This window comes from Oncorhynchus mykiss, chromosome 21 (assembly GCF_057628025.1).
Source record: "Oncorhynchus mykiss isolate SJ-2025 chromosome 21, ASM5762802v1, whole genome shotgun sequence".
In the NCBI taxonomy this organism is placed as follows: Eukaryota; Metazoa; Chordata; class Actinopteri; order Salmoniformes; family Salmonidae; genus Oncorhynchus; species Oncorhynchus mykiss.
Window position 1 is genome coordinate 20,969,349 of NC_143042.1, and position 21,927 is coordinate 20,991,275.

Here is a 21,927-nt window from a genome sequence, read left to right on the forward strand (position 1 = left end):
GATTGTCCTGCTTTGAAGTGTGATTGAAGTCATGTGTATGTGTGTTTGAGACTGCGAGCACGCATACCCTCACTGTGAGCATGTGTCAGTCAATAATGACATAAGCGTCAGAAGTCGTACTAAGCCCTTCCCAAAGGTTTGACCACCAGCCATTCAAATCAACTTACTCAAATGTTTTCACCCAGTGGTTCTCAAACTGGTTTTGCCTCGGGACCCAAATGGAACCAGATTGTCTCAGCCGCGATCCAATATTCACATGGCGATTATTTTTGGTTTGTTGCCAAAATGCAACCTGGATTATTTTATTTTTGCAGTACTATTTGAAAGTAAATGTACAAATTATATGACAAGGGAACAACAGTACCTCATTTTTCATTTTGCCCATATTCTTGATGAGGAATGTGAAGTTCACTGGTTTCAGACTGCAAAATCAACCAAATAGTTCTACTGATTTCTACACACGTTCTATCTGGTTTTAGTCGTTTCAGTTCAGACTGGAGTATTTTTTTTTTTTAAATACACTCGCCAGTTGAGAATCGCTGTTTTAACCCTCACTCCAATGTTCAAATAAATTACAGCTCTGCCTCTGGCAGACGGGTCTATGGATTCAACTGGTGAGTGTGTGACCATGCGGTCGTCTATGCACGTTTCTGTGTGTGCATTTATGCACATTTCTGTGTGTGCATTTATGCACATTTCTGTGTGCATTTTGTCAAATGTTGTGTCTGTTCAGATGATGATTTGCTTAGAATGAAAGTCTCATGGTTGGGAGGTGGGATACTGACTGCATTTAACAGAAAAACAGAGACTTACTGACAGAATCAGATGCATTTTGTCAAACGTTGTGTCAGTTCAGATGATGATTTGCTTAGAATGAAAGTCTCATGGTTGGGAGGTGGGATACTGACTGCATTTAACAGAAAAACAGAGACTTACTGACAGAATCAGATGCAATTTGTCAAATTACTGCAAAAGCATCATTTCCAATCCTTAACTACTTAGTCATTTCCCTATTCATTCCCATAGTGGGTTATAATGATGCAACTGATATGTCAATTTTGGCAAATGCCAGATGGGCTGGACCATTTTTTGTTGTTGGGTGGGCTAGTTGAATTTTCTTCTTTTTTTTTTACATTAAAAATACAACAATGAGCAAGGTGACATGGCCAGCGGTATACTAATCTATAATAAGGGTTTGGCTGATCAGTCGGCAACGGCCCAAGATCATGGATCGTAAAAAACAAAGGGTGCCTATAAATGCAGAAAGAGCACATTCTACATTGTCACTTCACTCAAAACAAATGTGTGGTGGCTAAAACCATGATTTGGTCAAACAGTAAAGTGTATTCTCATGATTCCTGTAGTGAAAGTGTCTGTCCTGCCCATGTGTCTGCCCTCGCTGGGGCCTGCTGCTGTGATGAGCGAGCCTCTCTCCTATCCCCCCATCAGCTTGAAAGACAAATGCGTTCTGATTGTATAACATTAAGAAATGCAATTGTGGAAAAAGCACAGCTTTGGAAGCTTTGTTCCCTTCTCTGACGAAGAGAGGAGGGTCTCCGCTTTCTGTAGGTATCATTGTATTTATCAACTCTCAATATTCAGCTCAATAACTATTTTGATATGGCGAAATGTGCACCGGATATTGCGAGGGCCTCATGGGTAGGTCTCATGAGTAGGATGTTCAATTTACTGTTGGATGAATACATGGCTACTATCGGTGTGTATTATATTTAGAGTTCGCTATCTAATTAACTCATTTTGTGTTTTCACTTTCTCAGGTTTTGAACCCTAAATTAATGATCCTATTATATGAGTTAGTGCACATAAAGATGTATGTAATTCATCTCTTTCGGGAAAAAAGGAGGAAATTCTGGTGTCCTATTTGACTAGGGTGACCAGTCGTTCCTGATTTCCGGGGACAATCTCCGATTTTAGAGCGTTCCCTGAAATTGTCACCGATAAGCCCTCAGAAAGAAAACAACAACTCTGAAGTTAAATTGAGGCAGATATTTCAATAATCAAACGCTGTATCCAATCATATTTGAATGTAAAAATGATGTCTATATCCCTGTTCCAAACTCATTTGCTCCCGCGGTTTCGCCACAGACCTTTTATGAGAATGTTTGATCAGTAATACATTGTGACCACCGCATGAACTACGCCCATGACTAGAACGTGCATCCAACAGCATAGGCTACCAAACTTGTGTGATTGTAAAATTACTAGATAGGCAAAGATGAAAACTGTGGAGGGGCAGTTGCTTTCTGTGTCGTAAATAATGCAAGTATTTCAATGTACTAAAGCGAAATGTTATAGTTTAATATCTGTATTTCCATCCATGCCATTGTTATAGATTTTTTTTGTCAACTTGACAATCACTGGATTGCACATGACAATATCTCGAATCATGCATTCCTGCTTGGATGTGTTAGATGAATTCATTTTAAAAAAAATACCTCAGTAGTCTATTTGTTGCACTTATTGAAGGACTATGAATTACTTTGTCTGACCAGATTACCAACAAAGTTAGTGGCACCAGTGACACCAGGAGGAAGTTAGTTGGCTGTGCGCATAGTGCTGTGGGCTGGTGTGAATAAAACGCCAGGGCCGAAATCTTGTCCCAGTCCGCCCCTGCTCTGCCCTACTTTTACCATGGTGATGATGCTGCAGCGGAGTGAGGAGGAGCAGGAGTATCCCACAATGCCCTTGTCGGGGCCGGAGATGGATGCTGCCTGCTGCAGCTCGTGAGCTTCTGTTGAGCTGACGCTTGTTTTCCCTGCCGCAGCTCGTGCTGCCATTTCCAGACGGTCATCTCCGAATAGCCGTTCGCGATCACCATCTCGTGCTTGACCGTGCGGCGAACACAGTTCCCCGCCGCTTTGGGTTCCTTCAACAAACGCGACCATAAAAAGGACGGACACTGTCATCCAGCGAAACCCACCGTAGACCGTCTCTGTCTCCCGGAGTAGCCGGGGAGAGGGGGTCCAGCGTCAGCCGCAGCATGAGCATGGACCCCCTGGCCAAGCCCTGCCCGTCCCAGGCGGAGCACACCCCCGGGACCTTCAGCGGCCGGCTGACGGCGCTGGAAGCTGCGGGGGAGGACAGCGAGTCCGGCTGCGGCGAAGAGGAGGCCATGGGGGGCAGCGATACGTTCACTAGCCTCGTCGAGATGGAGGTGGAGACGCTGGAGGAGAAATTAAAGGGTCTGGCTTTTAGGAAACAGACTTCGTATAGGTGAGTCAACGGTAGAAGGCTAGCCTTCAGGAATAAGGGCTAAACGTTATTTGGATAAAAACTAGGATTTAGACAGCAGAGAGGAAGATGGGATTAGAGGACTGTAACGTTAGATAATTCTCTGCCCATTTACATTCACTTGGGCTGTTGTTTGTATTGGCAAACATCGACAAAAACACAATCGAACACACAAATAGAGAGAAGAGAGAGGGATAGAGCATTTGATAGCGCACATATTTCTGACATAAGGTCCTCTGAAATACTGTATTATTACTAATATAGTAGACTATTACATTATTAAATTGTGATAACTATCAGAGTAGGTTATTTCTCCCTGACTGAACCACGCATTGGCTTGAGCACACTAGCATTCTGACCTAGTGTCCATAGTGTGTGTGCAAATGCGTATTGTTGTATTTTCTGTGTCGTTTTTCTGTGTGGTGTCGTGTGTGGAAGGGGGGTTATCTTTATTGATTTGCAGGCTGTGTGTGTGTGTGTGTGTGTGTGCCCAACAAAACCCAGAGGAAGCTATAGCTTTCGTTCTGATTTAGTGAGAGATGGAGTGTGCGTGTGTGTGTGTGGTCTTGCATAGCGTAGTGTGTCGGTCAGTCTGCCTCTTGTATTGGAAAACGGTCTGCTTTGGAGGTCAAATCAATATCGCCTAATGATTTGTTTGCCGTTTGGTTTTTGTGGAGAGATGTTGAAATCTTTAGTCTGTCTGTCTGCCTTCTGGTTTGTAGTAGCCATAGTGAATGAATGCATCAGGATTACATGCAGCTCCTGTGTCTGTTTGAAGTCCAAGCTCTCCGTGGTCTAAGTGTGTGATTCAAACAAACCTGAGAAATGATACCGTTGAACATCAAAGGCTCTCTCTCTCTCTCTGTGTCTGTGTGTGTGTGTGTGTGTGTGTGTGTAAAACAATGACTTCTTTCAGACCAGTAATAGGTACCCCCTTCACCAGTCTGTAATAGTGACACTGCCCCCAGGGGGCAGACCACAGCTGGAGAGTGTGTATTGTGGTAATCAGGCAGAGTGTGTAATTGTGTGTCTCTGTGTGTGAGTGTCAATAAATACATTTGATTGATTGATTGAGATAGACAGACAGACAGATATGTAGATATATAGATAATAGAGAGAGTGTACTTAGTGTGTTGTATCCCCACATTGAGCTGACTCCCACTGGGTGAGTGGTCACACAGGACTGTGTTCCCAGAAAGCTCTCGGCCCTTTCATCTATTCTGAGACGTCTATGTCTGCTACCCATAAATAAACAGCGCTCAGACACCCAGCGGGTGTGTGTGTGTGTGTATGTGCAGTGGTGGGAAAAAGTACCCAATTGTCATACTCGAGTAACAGTAAAGATACCTTAATAGAAAATGACTCAAGTAAAAGTGAAAGTCACCCTGTCAAATACTACTTGAGTAAAAGTCTAAAAGTATTTGGTTTTAAATATACTTAAGTATCACAAGTAAATGTAATTGCTAAAATATACTTAAGTAAAAGTATACATAATAAAACAATTCCTTATATTAAGCAAACCTGATGGCACCGTTTTCTTGTTTTTTAAATTTATTTACGGATAGCAGGCATCATTTACAAACAAAGAATGTGTGTTTAATGAGTCCGCCAGATCAGAGGCAGTAGGGATGACCAGGGAGGTGAATTGGACCATGTTCTCTCCTGCTAAGCATTCAAAATGCAACGAGTACTTTTGGGTGTCGGGGAAAATGTATGGAGTAAAAAGTACATTATTTTCTTTAGGAATGTTGTGAAAGTATAATAAAATACAGATACCCCAAAACACTACTTATGTAGTACTTTAAAGTATTTTTACTTAAGGACTTAACGCCACTGTGTGTATGTGTGTGTGTACGCAAGTGTGTGTTTGCATGCATTCGCATGTGTGGTTGTCTGTGTTGTATGTGGGGTAGCCTATCTCCCAGAGGAGGACGTTCAAAGCCTCTCTCTCTCTCATGTGGGATAAAATCGTTTTTACTTCATCCCCAACCAGGACACCCAACAACAGAGAGAAGATTAACAACCACACAGAGAGAAACAGGACAGGATGGAAAAACATCAACTCTGATGTGCTGATCTAGGATCATTTTAGCCTTTTAGATCCTAATGAGTACGATTTATATGGACAGATCCTAGATCAGCACCCCTACTCCGAGACACCTTCTGGATATGGTTCCCTGATCGCAGTTCCTGCCTGCAGTAACTGAAGGAAGAAGCATTGAACTGACCAGAACAGACAGACACTGACAGCAAAATTGTTACGGCCCAAATCCGGCCCACATCTGTTTGGCCCAGTTACCATTTATTGTTATTATCGTCCAGAATTGGGTCAGATCTGTTTGCCATGAAAAGGCCACAACATCCATAACCCAGACTCAAATATTGGCGTAAAACTCTCCAGGAGGCCTGTCGGGATTTAATCAGTTGTCACAGTGAGAGAGTAGAGCGCTCAGCCTGGGACTTCAGAAAGAGACTTGTGCTCTTCTGAACAGCCCATCAGAGTCCTAATTGTAGAATTGTTCAGATGACACATTTTCCCATCCCGAACCAGTGAACAGTTCAACATACAATATGAATGGGTTTCTGTTCCTGACAAACTCTGAGTCATAGGCCTTTTCTTTTTTGGGCAAAAGAACGTGCCCTGTTTTCTCTCCTCCGTCCTCTCTCCTCCGTGACCCCGGAAACTGATAAGTGGCCGAGTTGTCGAGGAGTGTGTCATTTCCGTTAGTAGGCAAACGGAAGACGGCCCTTCCCTCCTTGATAGCGTCCTTTTGGTGAGGAAGCACAAGTGTATCCTACCGCGGAAGAGTTTTGAATCAGATCAGTTGCATTGTGGGAGGAGAAAAGCCAGCACACAATTTAAAAACGATATGCTACTTATCTTTGTATTTATAAAATGTTTTGCACATAAACTTCTTTTTTAATTTTTTTTATAACTTTACACATTTATTTTGGGACACACCCCTGTAAACGTAATTTGCCTGATGACACGCGAGAAGAAGGAGCTTCCCGTTTCATACAGGTGCATTTTCCGTCCACGTTCCCCCCCCCCCACGTCGCCTCTCCTGGATTACCTTTGACCTTTTTTTTTCCCAAAAGGAGGAGAGAGAGAACGGAGGAGAGAGGACATGAGCCTACAGGCTGATCTAGGGCTACTGTGTCTCTAAAGCATCATACTGTATGTCAACTGAGCTGCCACCAACTTTAAGGAGACAAAACCTTATCCTTAACTGAAACAATAACAAAGCGTTCTCCCCGCCCCTGTGTCGCTAAACAACGAAGGGAATGATGCTGGAGAAATGTAACCACTCTCAAATTCATAGGCATCGTTATGGATGCAAGGACTGACATCCATGATTTTAAATGTGTAGTTTTAACCATGATTTGAGGTTATTACAGTGTTTGTTTACATTGTTTACGTTGTTTACAAACTTATATTTTGGCTTCTAATGGGGAACGACAGTTGAAATAAGCTCATGAGGCATTTATAGGTTATCGTCTTCAAGAATAATGGGTATATATCATTGATTTATAAGTCCAAAGATGTATATAGCACCTAATGATTCTAGCTTTAACTTTGCACTGGGCTTGGTAGTGGTTGTATGTCCTTGGGAAGAGCCTCGGCCTGGTAGTGGTTGTATGTCCTTGGGAAGAGCCTGGGCCTGGTAGTGGTTGTATGTCCTTGGGAAGAGCCTGGGCCTGGTAGTGGTTGTATGTCCTTGGGAAGAGCCTGGGCCTGGTAGTGGTTGTATGTCCTTGGGAAGAGCCTGGGCCTGGTAGTGGTTGGATGTCCTTGGGAAGAGCCTGGGCCTGGTAGTGGTTGGATGTCCTTGGGAAGAGCCTGGGCCAGGTAGTGGTTGGATGTCCTTGGGAAGAGCCTGGGCCTGGTAGTGGTTGTATGTCCTTGGGAAGAGCCTGGGCCTGGTAGTGGTTGTATGTCCTTGGGAAGAGCCTGGGCCTGGTAGTGGTTGGATGTCCTTGGGAAGAGCCTGGGCCTGGTAGTGGTTGGATGTCCTTGGGAAGAGCTTGGGCCTGGTAGTGGTTGTATGTCCTTGGGAAGAGCCTGGGCCTGGTAGTGGTTGGATGTCCTTGGGAAGAGCCTGGGCCTGGTAGTGGTTGTGTATGGGAAATATACAAGACAGAATTTGTTGTCATTATTAAAGGCTGACTTTGAGCAATACAACCTCTCTCTCTCTCTCTCTCTCCCTCTCATCTCTCTCTCTGCTTTGAGCTGAGGGCTGTACAGCAGGGAGGAAGTACATCCCCTCCATTTCCTCACTAACTTATTCATGTGCAGCAGAGAGAGCGTGCTGCTGACGCCATCGTTTTATACAGATGAATACATAATGATAACACACTGAACGTTGACTGTCTAGTGCAGGGGAAGAGAGGGCTTACAACTGTCTGCTTCTATCTAGCCTGTTTCAATGATCCCCCCCTCGTCCGCTCTCTCCATCTTTTCCTCTCTCTCTCTTTCTCTCTCTGTCCTTCTGTCCCTTCGTTCAGTCCCTTCGTCCTCGTGTATTTCTAAAGCAGGCAGCGGGCGTAGGGAGCAGCCGGACGGATGGACAAAATTAAAAGACAGATCAGGGCCCAGGCGGTGACCCCTTCATATGAACCCTTTGATAACTGAGGGAGAGGAGGAGTCGATCATTCTCTGTGAGTTGTGATTACTGAGGGAGAGGAGGAGTCGATCATTCTCTGTGAGTTGCGATTACTGAGGGAGAGGAGGAGTCGATCATTCTCTGTGAGTTGTGATTACTGAGGGAGAGGAGGAGTCGATCATTCTCTGTGAGTTGTGATTACTGAAGGAGAGGAGGAGGAGTCGATCATTCTCTGTGAGTTGTGATTACTGAGGGAGAAGAGGAGGAGTCGATCATTCTCTGTGAGTTGTGATTACTGAGGGAGAAGAGGAGGAGTCGATCATTCTCTGTGAGTTGCGATTACTGAGGGAGAGGAGGAGTCGATCATTCTCTGTGAGTTGTGATTACTGAGGGAGAAGAGGAGGAGTCGATCATTCTCTGTGAGTTGTGATTACTGAGGGAGAGGAGGAGTCGATCATTCTCTGTGAGTTGTGATTACTGAGGGAGAGGAGGAGTCGATCATTCTCTGTGAGTTGTGATTACTGAGGGAGAGGAGGAGTCGGTCATTCTCTGTGAGTTGTGATTACTGAGGGAGAGGAGTAGTCGATCATTCTCTGTGAGTTGTGATTACTGAGGGAGAGGAGGAGTCGATCATTCTCTGTGAGTTGGTTTGAAGGTGGATAAGCTGCTGAGTTTCTGGAGTTTTGGCAGCCCGTGAATGTGCTGAAAGGCATTGGAGCGGTGTGTATTTGAGCTGCGTGTGTGAGATGGTTGGGTGTTCTGTGTGTGTGTGTGTGTGTGTGTGTGTACTGCATACTGTGTGCGTTCTGCACATCGCTTGCATGCATACACACGTGCAGAACGCACACAGTATGCAGTACACACACACACACACACACACACACACACACACACACACCAGGATGTTAGTAGTGTGATACATCCTCCTCTCTTTCCTCCTCATTGTGGGTTGTAATACCCTGTTCTGGTTGTCCAACACTGAGATGTGTGTGTTTGTGAGTGAGTGTGTGAGAGTGAGTGAGTGAGTGAGTGTGTGTGTGTGAGTGTGTGAGTGTGTGAGAGTGAGTGAGTGTGTGAGTGTGTGAGAGAGTGTGAGGTGTGTGTGTGTGTGTGAGTGAGGTGTGTGTGTGTGCATGCCAGTGTTTTATTTGATGGGAGCAGGTCTGTGGGGCAGGTCAGACACACAGACAGTGTCTGATAATACGTGCGTAGGTAACCGTCAGTCTTAATCTGTGTGGTGAAGAGAGGAATGGGGGGATGTCTGTTTTAGGAGTAGAGGACAGATTATTCCTTTAAAAGGTCTCTCTGTCTCCTGGCGTTTTCCAGAGCAGCGCTGAGGTTGGGGCTGGCGACTGGTGTTTTCATCCCATAATGCAGTGTGATGAGGCATTAAGGGGATTGGATGTTCAGGCTGCGTGGAGTCAGTCTCTCCTTATTTGGTGTTTGTCTGGCTGTAAGAGGCTTTGGATCCTGCCCCCCCCCCCCCAACATCACATCACCCAGCACCAGGCAGACCAGGCTGAGGGGCCCTACTACAGCCCCAAGTTTCAGCAGGATTCACTAGGCCCTAGAGTGGATGGCTGGGCAGGAACAGGTGTGGTGTGTGCCTGTTAAACCTGCTGTTTGTCTGTCAGAGCTCTCTGCTTAGACAAATACCCCCCCCCCTCCTCTCTCTCTCCCTCTGTGCTGTCCAGTCCATCTGGCAGTGCCACAGACAGTCCCACTGAGCTGAGACTGACTCCATCACTGTGACACATGTCTGGCTGAGAGAGAAAGAGAGGGAGAGGAGAGAGAAAGAGAGGGAGAGGAGAGAGAAAGAGAGGGAGAGGAGAGAGAAAGAGAGGGAGAGGAGAGAGAAAGAGAGAGAGGGAGAGAAAGAGAGAGAGAGGAGAGAGAAAGAGAGGGAGAGGAGAGAGAAAGAGAGGGAGAGGAAGAGATGAGAGAGGAAGAGAGGAGAGGAGGAGAGGAGAGAGGAAGAGATGAGAGAGGAAGAGAGGAGAGGAGGAGAGGAGAGAGGAAGAGAGGGAGAGGAGAGGAAGAGAGGGAGAGGAGAAAGAAAGAGAGGGAGCGGGAGGAGAGAGAAAGAGAGGGAGGGAGAGGAGAGAGAAAGAGAGGGAGGGAGAGGAGAGAGAAAGAGAGGGAGGGAGAGGAGAGAGAAAGAGAGGGAGGGAGAGGGGAGAGAAAGAGAGGGAGGGAGAGGAGAGAGAAAGAGAGGGAGAGAGAGGAGAAAGAGGGAGAGGAGAGAGAAATAGAGGGAGGGAGAGGGAGAGGAGAGAGAGAGGGAGGGGAGAAGGGAGGCAGAGAGAGGAAAGGAGGCGATACACACCTCTCACATCCTCATCCTAGTGCATGAGGTGCCAGTGTGTCAGGGTTTATGTGTGAGCAGAGCGTGTGAGTGTGTGTGTGTGTGTGTGTGTGTCTGTGAGCAAGCGAGGCATTAGCTCTGAATCGAGAGTCATCTCTCTGAGTGCTGAGGGACTAGCAGTGTTCTGTAATCCTACCAGTCGTATATACACACACACACACACACACACACACACACACACACACACACACACACACACACAAAAGCTTAATAAAATGCCTGGCTGTGGTTCTAGCATCCAGACAGGTGTGGGAGTTAATTGCAAAAGTATTGATACATGTAAGCTTCACTCTGTGAATTATCTCAACAGACACACACACACACACACACACACACCCACACACACAGCACACAGCACACAGCACACAACACAGAATACACAGAACAGTTGTTTGGAGATCTCAGTAATTCTAGAACGTCCCTTGCTCTCCAGCTGTGGTCTGGGGGGCCTTGTGTGTGATTTCTCTGGGTAGCAGAGCCTCATTTAGTAAATCATTGATTCTATTAACCAGTGAGGAGATGAGAGTGAGACCGTAGCCAGGAGACACCACTCCTTCAGCAGCAAGCCTAACCTCTGTCTAATCCTGTTCCAACGTTATTCCTGCTCAACTCTAACCTTATTATAACCTCTGCCTAACCCTATTACGACATGAATGCAATCTAACGCTTGTTTCAACAGTGATACGGTGTTGTTACAACCTCATTCTAACCCGGTTTGAACATTATTAATACAAAACCCTTTTTTAAACCTTACGCTAACCCTATTTCAACATTATTCCAGCCATATTCAAGTGTCAGTTTTCCCTTCATTCCCACCTGGGTTAATGTTTTGTACCAGAAATAGAACTACAGATTTCACCATTGACACAAGGGACTTTGAATGAAAGCGGTAAATGCTGCTGTTATATTTTGATATGACAGTTCAGTCCTTTTCTTCTGCTGGCCGGTCTGTTCTGCGCTGATGGAAGGTCATGGAGAGCAGCATGCTTCAGATACTTCCCCCACAGTACACGCAGACACACACACCCACACACACACACTGGGTAATTATTGAGGTGTCACGACCCTGTGTAAAAGAGAGGGAGAATGAGAGAAGAACAGAGAGAGAGAAATAGAGGGAGAGAGGATCCTCTGTCGCGAGTGGGCACATTCCCTCCCACAATTCTGGAACTGATGCCCATGTAGACACACACACACACACACACTGAAAGAGAGAGAGAGAGAGATAGACAGAGGGAGAGAGACAGAGATATATGCCATTAAAGCTGTTTTTGGAACTGCCGCCTCTTTGAGAGGAGAGGGGGTTGGCAGGGTAGGAGTTCTGGAAGAATGTGCTGCTTCTTTTCTTCTGTGGCATGAAAGAGGCAGAACGGACAGAAGGATAAGAGACGAGAGAAGCTTGAGCCCCCGAGCACTTGGATTCTGTTTGGAGGTTGGGGTGCAGAGCCAAACCACCCACTGACCCTCTCTCACTCTCTCTCTCTCTCTCGCTCTCTCTCTCTCTCTCACGCTCTCTTTCACTCGCTCTCTCTTTCTCTCTCCCACACTCTCATTCTCTTTCTTTCTTTCACTCTCTCTCTCTTTCTCTTGCTCTCACTCTCTCTTTCGCTGTCACTCTCTCTCTCTCTCTCTCTCTTTCGCTCTTTCGCTCTCTCTCTTTCTCTTTCGCTCTCTCTCTCTTTCGCTGTCTCTCTGCCTAAGGAAAAGTAATGTAGGCCAATAGAGGAGTGAAGGAATAGGACAGCTTGAACCACCCTTACACACACACACACACACACACACACACACCCTCTGCTCCTGGTCAAGGACAGCAGCGGTGAGCATCTGTTCTATTGGGACCCTAACCCTCCCCAGTGGCTGACACCTCTTCCTCCTCCTCTCCCTCTCTTTGCTTTCTTCCTATTCCTCCCTCCACTGTCCCCCTCCCCACTCCTCTGTTACTCTCATTCCAAACCGAAATGTGTCTGTGTGTCTGTTTGTATGTGTGTCTTTTCAGTGTCTGTGTGTCTGTTTGTATGTGTTTTGTGTGTGTGTGTGTGTTTTCTTTCAGTGTCTGTGTGTCTGTCTGTATGTGTTTTGTGTGTGTGTGTGTGTGTGCGTGCGTGGTTAGAGGTGGGGTGGGAGAGGGATAGAAATAGAAAGAGGAAGGGGGGGGGGGGGTCAGGGGGAAAGGCCCAGGCTTCCTGTCTGCACAGACAGGATGGAGCTCAAACACACACACACACACACACACACACACACACACAGGTTATCTTCTCTCTCCAACACCTACTCCTCCCTCTCCACTGGTGTCCAGGCAGCCATGCTATTACATGTGTGTGTGTGTGTCTTTGCGAATGCGTGTTTGCGAGTGTGTGTATTTGTGTCTGTTGTGTGTGTGTGTTACAATGTTAAAAACCCCAGACATTACAGGGTTAAAGAAGACAAACAGATTGAGGACACATCTGCTGTTTCAGTAGCATCTTGTCCTCCTCTTCTCCACTCAGCGCTTTCTTATCTCCCTCCAACAGTACATTAGTTTAATTTAGCAGAAATAAGGAGAGTCAAAGATGAGATTGTTTTTTATCTGCCAGTGAATCGTGCTGACAAAGCAAGCCTCTCCGTACCCCTCTCCTCTCCTCTCCTCTCCTCTCCTCTCCTCTCCTCTCCTCTCCTTTCCTCTCCTCTCCTCTCCTCTCCTCTCCTCTCCATACCTGTCCTCTCCTCTCCTCGCTCCTCTCTTTATACCTCTCCTCTCTCCTCTCTTCTCCCATCCTCTCTCCTCTCTCCACACCTCTCCTCTCCTCGCTCCTCTCTTTATACCTCTCCTCTCTCCTCTCTTCTTTCCATACCTCTCTTCTCCTGTCCTCTCTCCTCTCTCCATACCTCTCTTCTCCTCTCCTCTCTCCATACCTCTCCTCTCTCCTCTCTCTATACCTCTCCTCTCTCCTCTCTCCATACCTCTCTTCTCCTCTCCTCTCTCCATACCTCTCCTCTCCTCTCTCCTCTCTCTATACCTCTCCTCTTTCCTCTCTCCATACCTCTTTTCTCCTCTCCTCTCTCCTCACTTCTCTTCTCTCTTTTGTGTTTTTGAAGAAGTGGTGAAGTCTCACAGGGATTTTAGTTAAGTGTGTGTGTGTTGTATATGATACACAGTCTGATCTAGCAGGCGGTGTGTTCAAAGTGCTTTGGTAGGGGTGTGTGTGTGTCATAGCAGTGCTGCGAAGAGCGGAGTTGATCTAATAGGAGCTGATAGTGAGCTCTGTTCTCACTGCAGCTGCTCTCACATACACCCACTCAGAGAGAGAGAGAGAGAGAGAGAGAGATGCTGTATTTAGATGAACTCAGAGGGAAGGAAGTTTGAGGTTACCATGACAACCCTTTCCTGACCCTCTCCCTAGTCTCGTCCACCCCTGGTCAGTGTGTGACTGTGAGTGCTTATTGCGTGTCGTTAAGATCTGGTCTACACTATTTTGAGTTTTCCTGCCATTGTCTATGTATGTGTTTGTGTGCATTGGGCCTTTATGCGTGTGTGTGTGTGTGTCTGTGCGTGTGTGTGTGTGTTTGCGGTTGAAGAAACTCTCATTCCGTCTTAAAAGAAACAACAGCAAAAAGGAATGGTGTAATCCGCACTGTGTACGTGATGTTGTGAATTCTATGTCACGTAAAACCTTGGACCGGCGCGCTGGCGAACAGCTGTCGGTGTCAGGTCGTGGGTCAACGGTCAGGGTCGTGAGGGTGACGCAATGTTCCCAGAATAGACCTTGGGGTGACTGAGATGGGGGAAGACTGGGGTGATGTGGCTAAGTGGCACGGACCATCTGACACCACACACACACACACACACACACACACACACGGTATAGGAGACTGGTGTCAAGTCTCAGCTGCCCGTCACAATGATCAGAACAATTACCTGGTGTGTGTGTGTTACTAAGGATGCATTTCCATCAGTACCTGTCGACCAGTGGACACTAGTTGCAGGACTGTAGAAGTGCAGGGCGGAGGGGCGGAGAGGAGCGTTTGTGGAAGACTGATGGAGAGAAAAGGACAGAGGGGATGAGAGGAGAGGTAGAATAAAGGAAGTACGTTGGTATCGCAGGCTGCTGGGTTACAGGTGAGTGAGCGGCCAACCTCGGGCAGGGCTTTTCAAACCTCTCCTCCGGGACACCCCTGCCGTTCCGTGGATTTGAATTATTCCAGAGATAGCACACCTGATTCAACTAATTATCAAGCCCTGGACTACTTGAGTCAGGTGAGCTAGTTTAGGGCTACAACAACATTGTGAAACGCCTGGGGGTGCCGAGGAGAGCGTTCAAAACCCACTGGCTTAGGGTATGTGTGTATTTGTATGGGGTCTGTGTGTATTCCATAGATTGATGAGTTCCAGTCAGGATTGAGGTCAGGGCTTTGTGATACCTTGACTTTGTTGTCCTTAAGCCATTTTGCCACAACTTTGGAAGTATGCTTGGGGTCATTGTCCATTTGGAAGACCCATTTGCGATCAAGCTTGAACTTCCTGACTGATGTCTTGAGATGTTGCTTCAAAATATCCACGTAATTTCCTTCCTCATGATGCCATCTATTTTGTGAAGTGCACCAGTCCGTCCTGCAGCAAAACACCCCCACAACATGATGCTGCCACCCCCATGCTTCAAGGTTGGGATGGTGTTCTTCGGCTTGCAAGCATCCCACTTTTCCCTCCAAACATAACGATGGTCATTATGGTCAAACAGCTCTATTTTTGTTTCATCAGACCAGAGGACATCCAAAATGAAATCTAGAATTGGCTTCCTATATCGCAACAAAGCATCCTTCACTCATGCTGCCAAACATACCCTCGTAAAACTGACCATCCTACCGATCCTCGACTTCGGTGATGTCATCTATAAAATAGCCTCCAACACTCTACTCAACAAACTGGATGCAGTCTATCACAGTGCCATCCGTTTTGTCACCAACGCCCCATACACTACCCATCATTGTGACCTGTACGCTCTCGTTTGTTGGCCCTCGCTTCATACTCGTCGCCAAACCCACTGGCTACAGGTTATCTACTAGTCTCTGCTAGGTAAAGCCCCGCCTTATCTCAGCTCACTGGTCACCATAGCAGCACCCACTCGTAGCAAGCGCTTCAGCAGGTATATCTCACTGGTCACCCCCAAAGCCAATTCCTCCTTTGGTCGTTTTTCCTTCCAGTTCTCTGCTGCCAATGACTGGAACGAACTGCACTTTAAGCACCAGTTGTCAGAGCAGCTTACAGATCACTGCACCTGTACGTAGCCTATCTGTAAACAGCCCATCTATCTACCTCATCCCCATACTGTATTTATTTATCTTGCTCCTTTGCACCCCAGTATCTCTACTTGCACATTAATCTTCTGCACATCTACCATTCCAGTGTTTAATTGCTATATTGTAATTACTTCGCCACCATGGCCTATTTATTGCCTTAACCCTCATATCTTACCTCATTTGCATTCACTGTATATAGACTTTTTGTTTTCTTTTGTTCTACTGTATTATTGACTGTGTTTTGTTTACTCCATGTGTAACTCTGTGGTGTTGTTTGTGCCGAACTGCTTTGCTTTATCTTGGCCAGGTCGCAATTGCAAATGAGAACTTGTTCTCAACTAGCCTACCTGGTTAAATAAAGGTAAAATTAAAAAAATGTAAAAAATTCTCCAAAAACTACAATCTTTGTCCCCATGTGCAGTTGCAAACCGTAGTCTGGCTTTTTTATGGTGGTTTTGGAGCAGTGGCTTATTATTTGCTGAGCGGCCTTTCAGGTTATCTCGATATAGGACTCGTTTTACTGTGGATATTGATACTTTTGTAGCTTGTAACTAGTTTTAATGACTCCTAAGTGTATGTACACTTCTGACTTCAACTGTATATAATGCTGTTGAACAGTTACAATAGGCACTGTATTGGAGATGCTTTTATATTAGATGGTGTCTTGGTAGAGGCATTGAGTGGGTACAGTAGGGTGACCTCATCTTTGGGGGTTGGTCCTGCCTGTGTAGCAGCCTGACAGTCAGAGGATACAGGTGTGTGTGCGTGCGTGTGTGCGTGCGTGCATGCGTGTGCGTGCGTGCGTGTGTGTGTGTGTGTGTGTGCGCAGACCATGATGCTGACACTAAGTCTCTACTCTATAATTACATCTTTACACAGAGACAACTGGTGCATACTGGGTGGTTACTATAGCAACCATGTCAGCCTTGCACTGCTGCCACGACTTATAGAAGGAAGAGGAGGAAGAAGAGGAGGAGGAGAAAGAAGAAGAGTAGGCAAGGAGGACAAAGGAGATAAGAAGAGAGAGAGAGAGAGAGAGAGAGAGAGAGAGATGGAGGCGAGAGATGGAGGCGAGAGATGGAGGTGAGAGATGGAGGCAGAGGCACAGTCTGCTTTTTTCGGTAGTTGCTCAGTTAATCAGTCAGTTGTGTGGGTATCTTTCTTTGGTTTATGTGATACACCAGCAACCACTAACTTCTACATCGGGGGAGTGTCAATCACCAGTTGGGATCAATTCAGTTTTCCATTCGGTTCATTCTGAATTTTCGCCCAGTGTTTTCTCTGAGGATTTTTTTAAGGAATTAGTTTAATTTCAGTTCACTTCCTGGATTTACTGAACTGAAAAGTGAACTGAATGAACCCCAACCATGGAGTGCATATTCTAATCTGTTACCCTGTTGACTGTTAGGTGCCTGAGCCGACTCGTTCCTCTGTAGAGCCCCCATTACTGTATATCCATCCAGTCTAACACCAAAGTCATCAAATCAAGCTTTAATACCTTGATCCTGCTATGTACTTAGTAGATTACTAAGCATGCAGTTGAAATGCAATGGTGGTCTGTCTGCCCTCTGTCTGTGTGTCTCTGTGTGTGTGTGTGTGTGTGTTCAACACACTACAGTACATAGCTACTCTCTGATCGCTGAGGCATCAGGTGTTGATAGTAGTGAATGAACACAGGCCTCTCTATCACTCTCGCTATCATATACACTCTCTCTCTCTCTCTCTTTATCCCACTCCCTCACACACACATCCGTATCTCTACTTTGTCAGTCTACTCAAACTGTCTATCCTGTCAGATCAGGTCCCGGCTATAATCAGGTTAGATTAATCTAGATCACTCAACACTAAAAACACTGATGAGCGTGTGTGGGAAGTTTGTGTGTGTGTTTCTTTATCACTGGCATCTGATAAGAACAGGGGTTAAGTGTGTTTGGACAGTATGGGTGTGTGTTTGTGTGTGTGTGTGTGTGTTATGTTATCACTGGTATCCGTTAATGCGGTAGATTTTAGGTGCATTATTGTCTGTCAATGTGGTGTGTGTGTGTGTGTGTGTTGGCCTCAGTGGCATGCATTTTCAGTCGCGTGTTGTCACCCACGTACGTCTATTTTGTGTGTGTGTGTGCAGGGGCTCGTGTTACGTAGCCCTGTAAGCAGCCCTGTTTTTGTCACGGTGGATAATTCTAGATGAGGTCTGAAACTTTCAACAGGTTGTCAGGTATTCGGGAAAGGGAAAGGGGGGGGATACCTAGTCAGTTGTACAACTGAATGCCTTCAACTGGAATGTGTCTTCTGCATTTAACCCAACCCCTCTGAATCAGAGGGGGGGCTGCCTTCATTGACATCTTTGGCACCAGGGGAATTAGGCACACTTTCCACCGTACCTATCCACACACACACGCACGCACGCACGCAGGCCTCACCATACGCCCTCTGTGTTGCATACTGCATAGGACAAATGAGAGAGAGATGAGGTGGAGCAGGGTAGTTGCTGTTATTTAACCCACCTAGATTGTCACAGTTACAGCGGGCTGGAGATTGGAATATAGGCAGCTACTCTGTAGGACGGATCTGAATGTTAGATTTATTGTATTACATTATACTGAACATACTCAATATTATAGTGCTATTACGCATTAAGCATACAAATGTTACTGCGAGCAGATAGCAGAGATTTAACTCTCAAAGTTGGTTATAGGGAGGTTGTGGGTTGTTGTAGGGGAGGCTTTAAGGAGGTTGTGTGGAGGTTGTGGGGAGGTTATATTGAGGGAGAGGGCGCCAGGAGCAGCTCTCAACACTGCTGACTCATCCTACCCCTGACTGAGAGAGCAGACGTTTTCTCTCTCTCCCTCCGTCCCCCTCTCTTTCTTTCTCTCCACATCTCTCCAGAGTATCGGGGCTACTGGGTCAGTGTACTGAAGTAGCATCATGCAATCCTCTCTAAAAAAAACATGGTGTTATTTTCCTCAATCACCGGAGTCCCTTCATGTCACTGATTAAAGATGGTACTCATCAATGAATCCCTTCATGTCACTGATTAAAGATGGTACTCGTCAATGAATCCCTTCATTTCACTGATTACAGGTCAAGAGATTTGATATGATGGGTCACACTAATACTTTAATAATGTGTGTGTTTTTCAGGAAAGCCATCTCGCGGTCGGGTCTCCAGCACTTGGCCCCGGTCCACAAACCCATGCCCCCCATCACAAACGGACCGTCCAAGGAGATACGCACGTTCGTTGACTGGACAGTGAGTCACACACACAAACAAACACACACACACACGGAAAACCGTGTTTTTGGAACACTTTTTGGAACACTTCACGTGTGATGACGGTTCACGTGATCACATAACCTTTCAAATATGGATTGAGTATTTCACCTGAGATTTCCTGCAAACAAAAGTCAGTTCTTAGAATACACACACAAACAACACATACAGCATTTCCAACTTACATATTTGACACACTTGATTAGATTGTTTATTTATACAGGGCTTTTTATTCAACACGTCCTCCCTGGGATTTGAACTCACAACCTCTCGGTTCGCAGCACGATGATCAACTTGCTACGCCACCATGTCTGTGTCAACGACTGATTTCACACTTTGAACTTCATATTCCATCTCAGCTTTGTTAAAAAATAAACTCAAGAAGAAAATATGATATTTACCATAGTGATTCAGCAGTAACATTAAAGCAGAATAATATGCCCCACCAACATTAGATATCTATACAGAAAACCCTCAAATGTCTGAAATACGTCAATTAAATCAATGATGGGAGAATAGTCAGATTAAAGAGGTTCTCCGGTACTTTTGTATTCTTTTTTTGCCAGTAGTTCTGAAAGTAGAACTCACGAGCCTAAAGTGGTCCCCGAAAATGGCCTAGTACATCACATACAGTATGTGCATCACGTCATTGCTCTCTCTCTCTCGCTCTGCTATGGGTTCATGATGTACCTCTTGCTAGCTGTCACTCATGGGGCGAGAGGCTGAAGCCCATTGGTTGAACTCGAATTGCTCGGGTTCTGGACCACATGGGGGAAAATGGAGGGAAAATGGCGCAGCACAGCTTCCAGAAAAACTGTTGCTTTCAAATGAGGGATTCCGTGGCTAATTGAGGTAAGATATTAATTCTGCTAATAGATTATGCATGTATGAACTACACATTGACACATCCAGCCCACAGCGAGAGGTTTAGAAAATACTTACCAGTCACCAAAGTTCCGGAGCATGTCTTTAAATGAGAACTAACATAACAGTGCAGATGGCACTCTTCTGCTAAGTGCAGATATGTATTATAGGTAATGACTGTGTATTGGACTGCTACAGAACTCTCAGTGTATCCCAAATCCAGAGGTTGTGAGTTCAAATCCCAGGTGGGATCATATTGCAAATTCAGCACTAGGTGGTCATGTCAAATGTAATCATATTGTCATTGATTAAAGATTTGAACACTATTTGAGCTGAACGGCATACCACTTACTTTAAAACCCCATACCATTTCATTCATTTCCCTTACAAATAAGCATGTGAAATTTGCAGTTTCATGTGTTTTCACATGTTGAGCTGAAATGTTCACATGTGAAAACAAAAGAGACATGTGTGAGTTCAGTTGTTCACATGTGAAACCATATGTTCACATGTAATAAATGTAGATGCTAACACCACCTTTTCACATAGAATAACATGTTCTCACAATTGCAGTTTCACATGTGAAAATATTTGGCATCCTTATGTTTGTCACCTGTGTAGTTTCATGTCATCACATGTTGCTTTTACATGTTGTCACATTTTATCACATTCACTTCACATAATATCACATGTGAAACACCTCATCAGGTGAAATTGGTGTGGTTTTTCTGTAAGGGCACACCCAGGGATCCAACCCGGCTATACCTGGGGAGAAATAGGTCCCTCCATGCAGGAGATTTCCTCAACGTCATTACTGGCATTTCCCTCTCTGCATGATCCACACACACCGCGCGCACACACTAACTCACACGCACGCAAACACGCAAACACACAAACACCGCACTCACTCACTCACTCACACACTCACACACACACACACACACACACACACACACACACACACACACACACACACACACACACACACACACACACACACACACACACACACACACACACACAGCCATTAAACTTTAATGAGCTAATGTATCAACTTCATGCAGCACAGAGCGAATAATGTGATTGTGGTTGTGCTGTGCTGCTTCTCTGTGTGTGTTTGTTGTGTGTGTTTTATGTTTGATCCACACACCCTGTAGGGGAGGATATATTTCCCTCGCCCACACACTGGAATCCAATGGACAATTAGACACATTAAACACTCATACACTGTTTGTCTGCCGGGCATGTGGGAGAAGGTCTAACATGTTTCTTTGTGTGCGTGTGCTGAATTTTGTGTTGCCGTGCATTTGTGTGTGTGTGTGTGTAGGAGACTGCTGTGAACGGAGACCACCTGTGGCTGGAGACCAGTTGTTCTGGAGAGCTGTGCTACCTGGGAGAAGACACCTGTGTACTGAAGACTGCAGTGAGTACATGGAGAGGGAGTGAGACAGAGAGAGGGATAGAGAGAGGGAGAGTGGAAAATAGAGACAGCGAGAAAAAGAGAGGGAGGGAGAAGGAGAGGAGGAGGGTAGACTGACAGAAAGGACAAGGGACAGAAAGTGGAGAGATGAGTGAGGGAAACAGGGAGAGAATAGACAGAAGGGGAAAGAGGAAGAGAGTGGTCACAGGAGAGAGAGCCAGAGTGTGTGAGGAGAGAGAGCCAGAGTGTGTGAGGAGAGAGAGCCAGGAGTCTGTGAGGAGAGAGAGCCAGAGTGTGTGAGGAGAGAGAGCCAGAGTGTGCGAGGAGAGAGAGCCAGAGTGTGTGAGGAGAGAGAGCCAGTGTGTGTGAGGAGAGAGAGCCAGTGTGTGTGAGGAGAGAGAGCCAGTGTGTGTGAGGAGAGAGAGCCAGAGTGTGTGAGGAGAGAGAGCCAGAGTGTGTGAGGAGAGAGAGCCAGAGTGTGTGAGGAGAGAGAGCCAGAGTGTGTGAGGAGAGAGAGCCAGAGTGTGTGAGGAGAGAGAGCCAGAGTGTGTGAGGAGAGAGAGCCAGAGTGTGTGAGGAGAGCACTGGTGATAACAGTGTTATGCTGAGGTCTATAATTCAAATTTCAAGTTTTATTGGCTGTATGTATTTACATTGTGTTAGAAGGCCACGGAGAGCGTCAGTAGAGTGAAGTGCAGGTATTCCCAAACTGGGGTATGCGTACCCCCATGGGTACACGCAATGCCGTCAGGGGTACGCCAAATAAAAATGTGATTCAAATTTTTTACAACTTTTTTTTCCTTCACATTTTCAAACAGTCCATTTATAATTTCCAATGGGTCCATACATTTGGGTGAAGTTTGTTTATTGCCTGAGTA

At 45.9% G+C, this 21,927-nt stretch overlaps 1 protein-coding gene across 4 annotated transcripts in view; it reads left to right on the top strand.

Annotated features, from left to right (window-relative positions):
- Window positions 1-2,660: 2,660 nt before the first annotated feature.
- The window catches only part of LOC110501060 (diacylglycerol kinase iota), a 43,937-nt gene continuing 24,670 nt past the window's right edge, over window positions 2,661-21,927 (top strand). For 2 of the 4 annotated variants that reach the window (XM_090214184.1, XM_090214186.1), the window contains exons 1-3: window positions 2,661-3,234; window positions 18,636-18,744; window positions 20,957-21,052. In XM_090214184.1, the coding sequence (XP_090070310.1) occupies window positions 3,002-3,234; window positions 18,636-18,744; window positions 20,957-21,052 (438 nt within the window). In that variant the 5' untranslated portion in view covers window positions 2,661-3,001. The remainder of the gene's footprint in view (window positions 3,235-18,635; window positions 18,745-20,956; window positions 21,053-21,927) is intronic. The other 2 variants (XM_090214183.1, XM_090214185.1) reach the window with 1 other exon arrangement.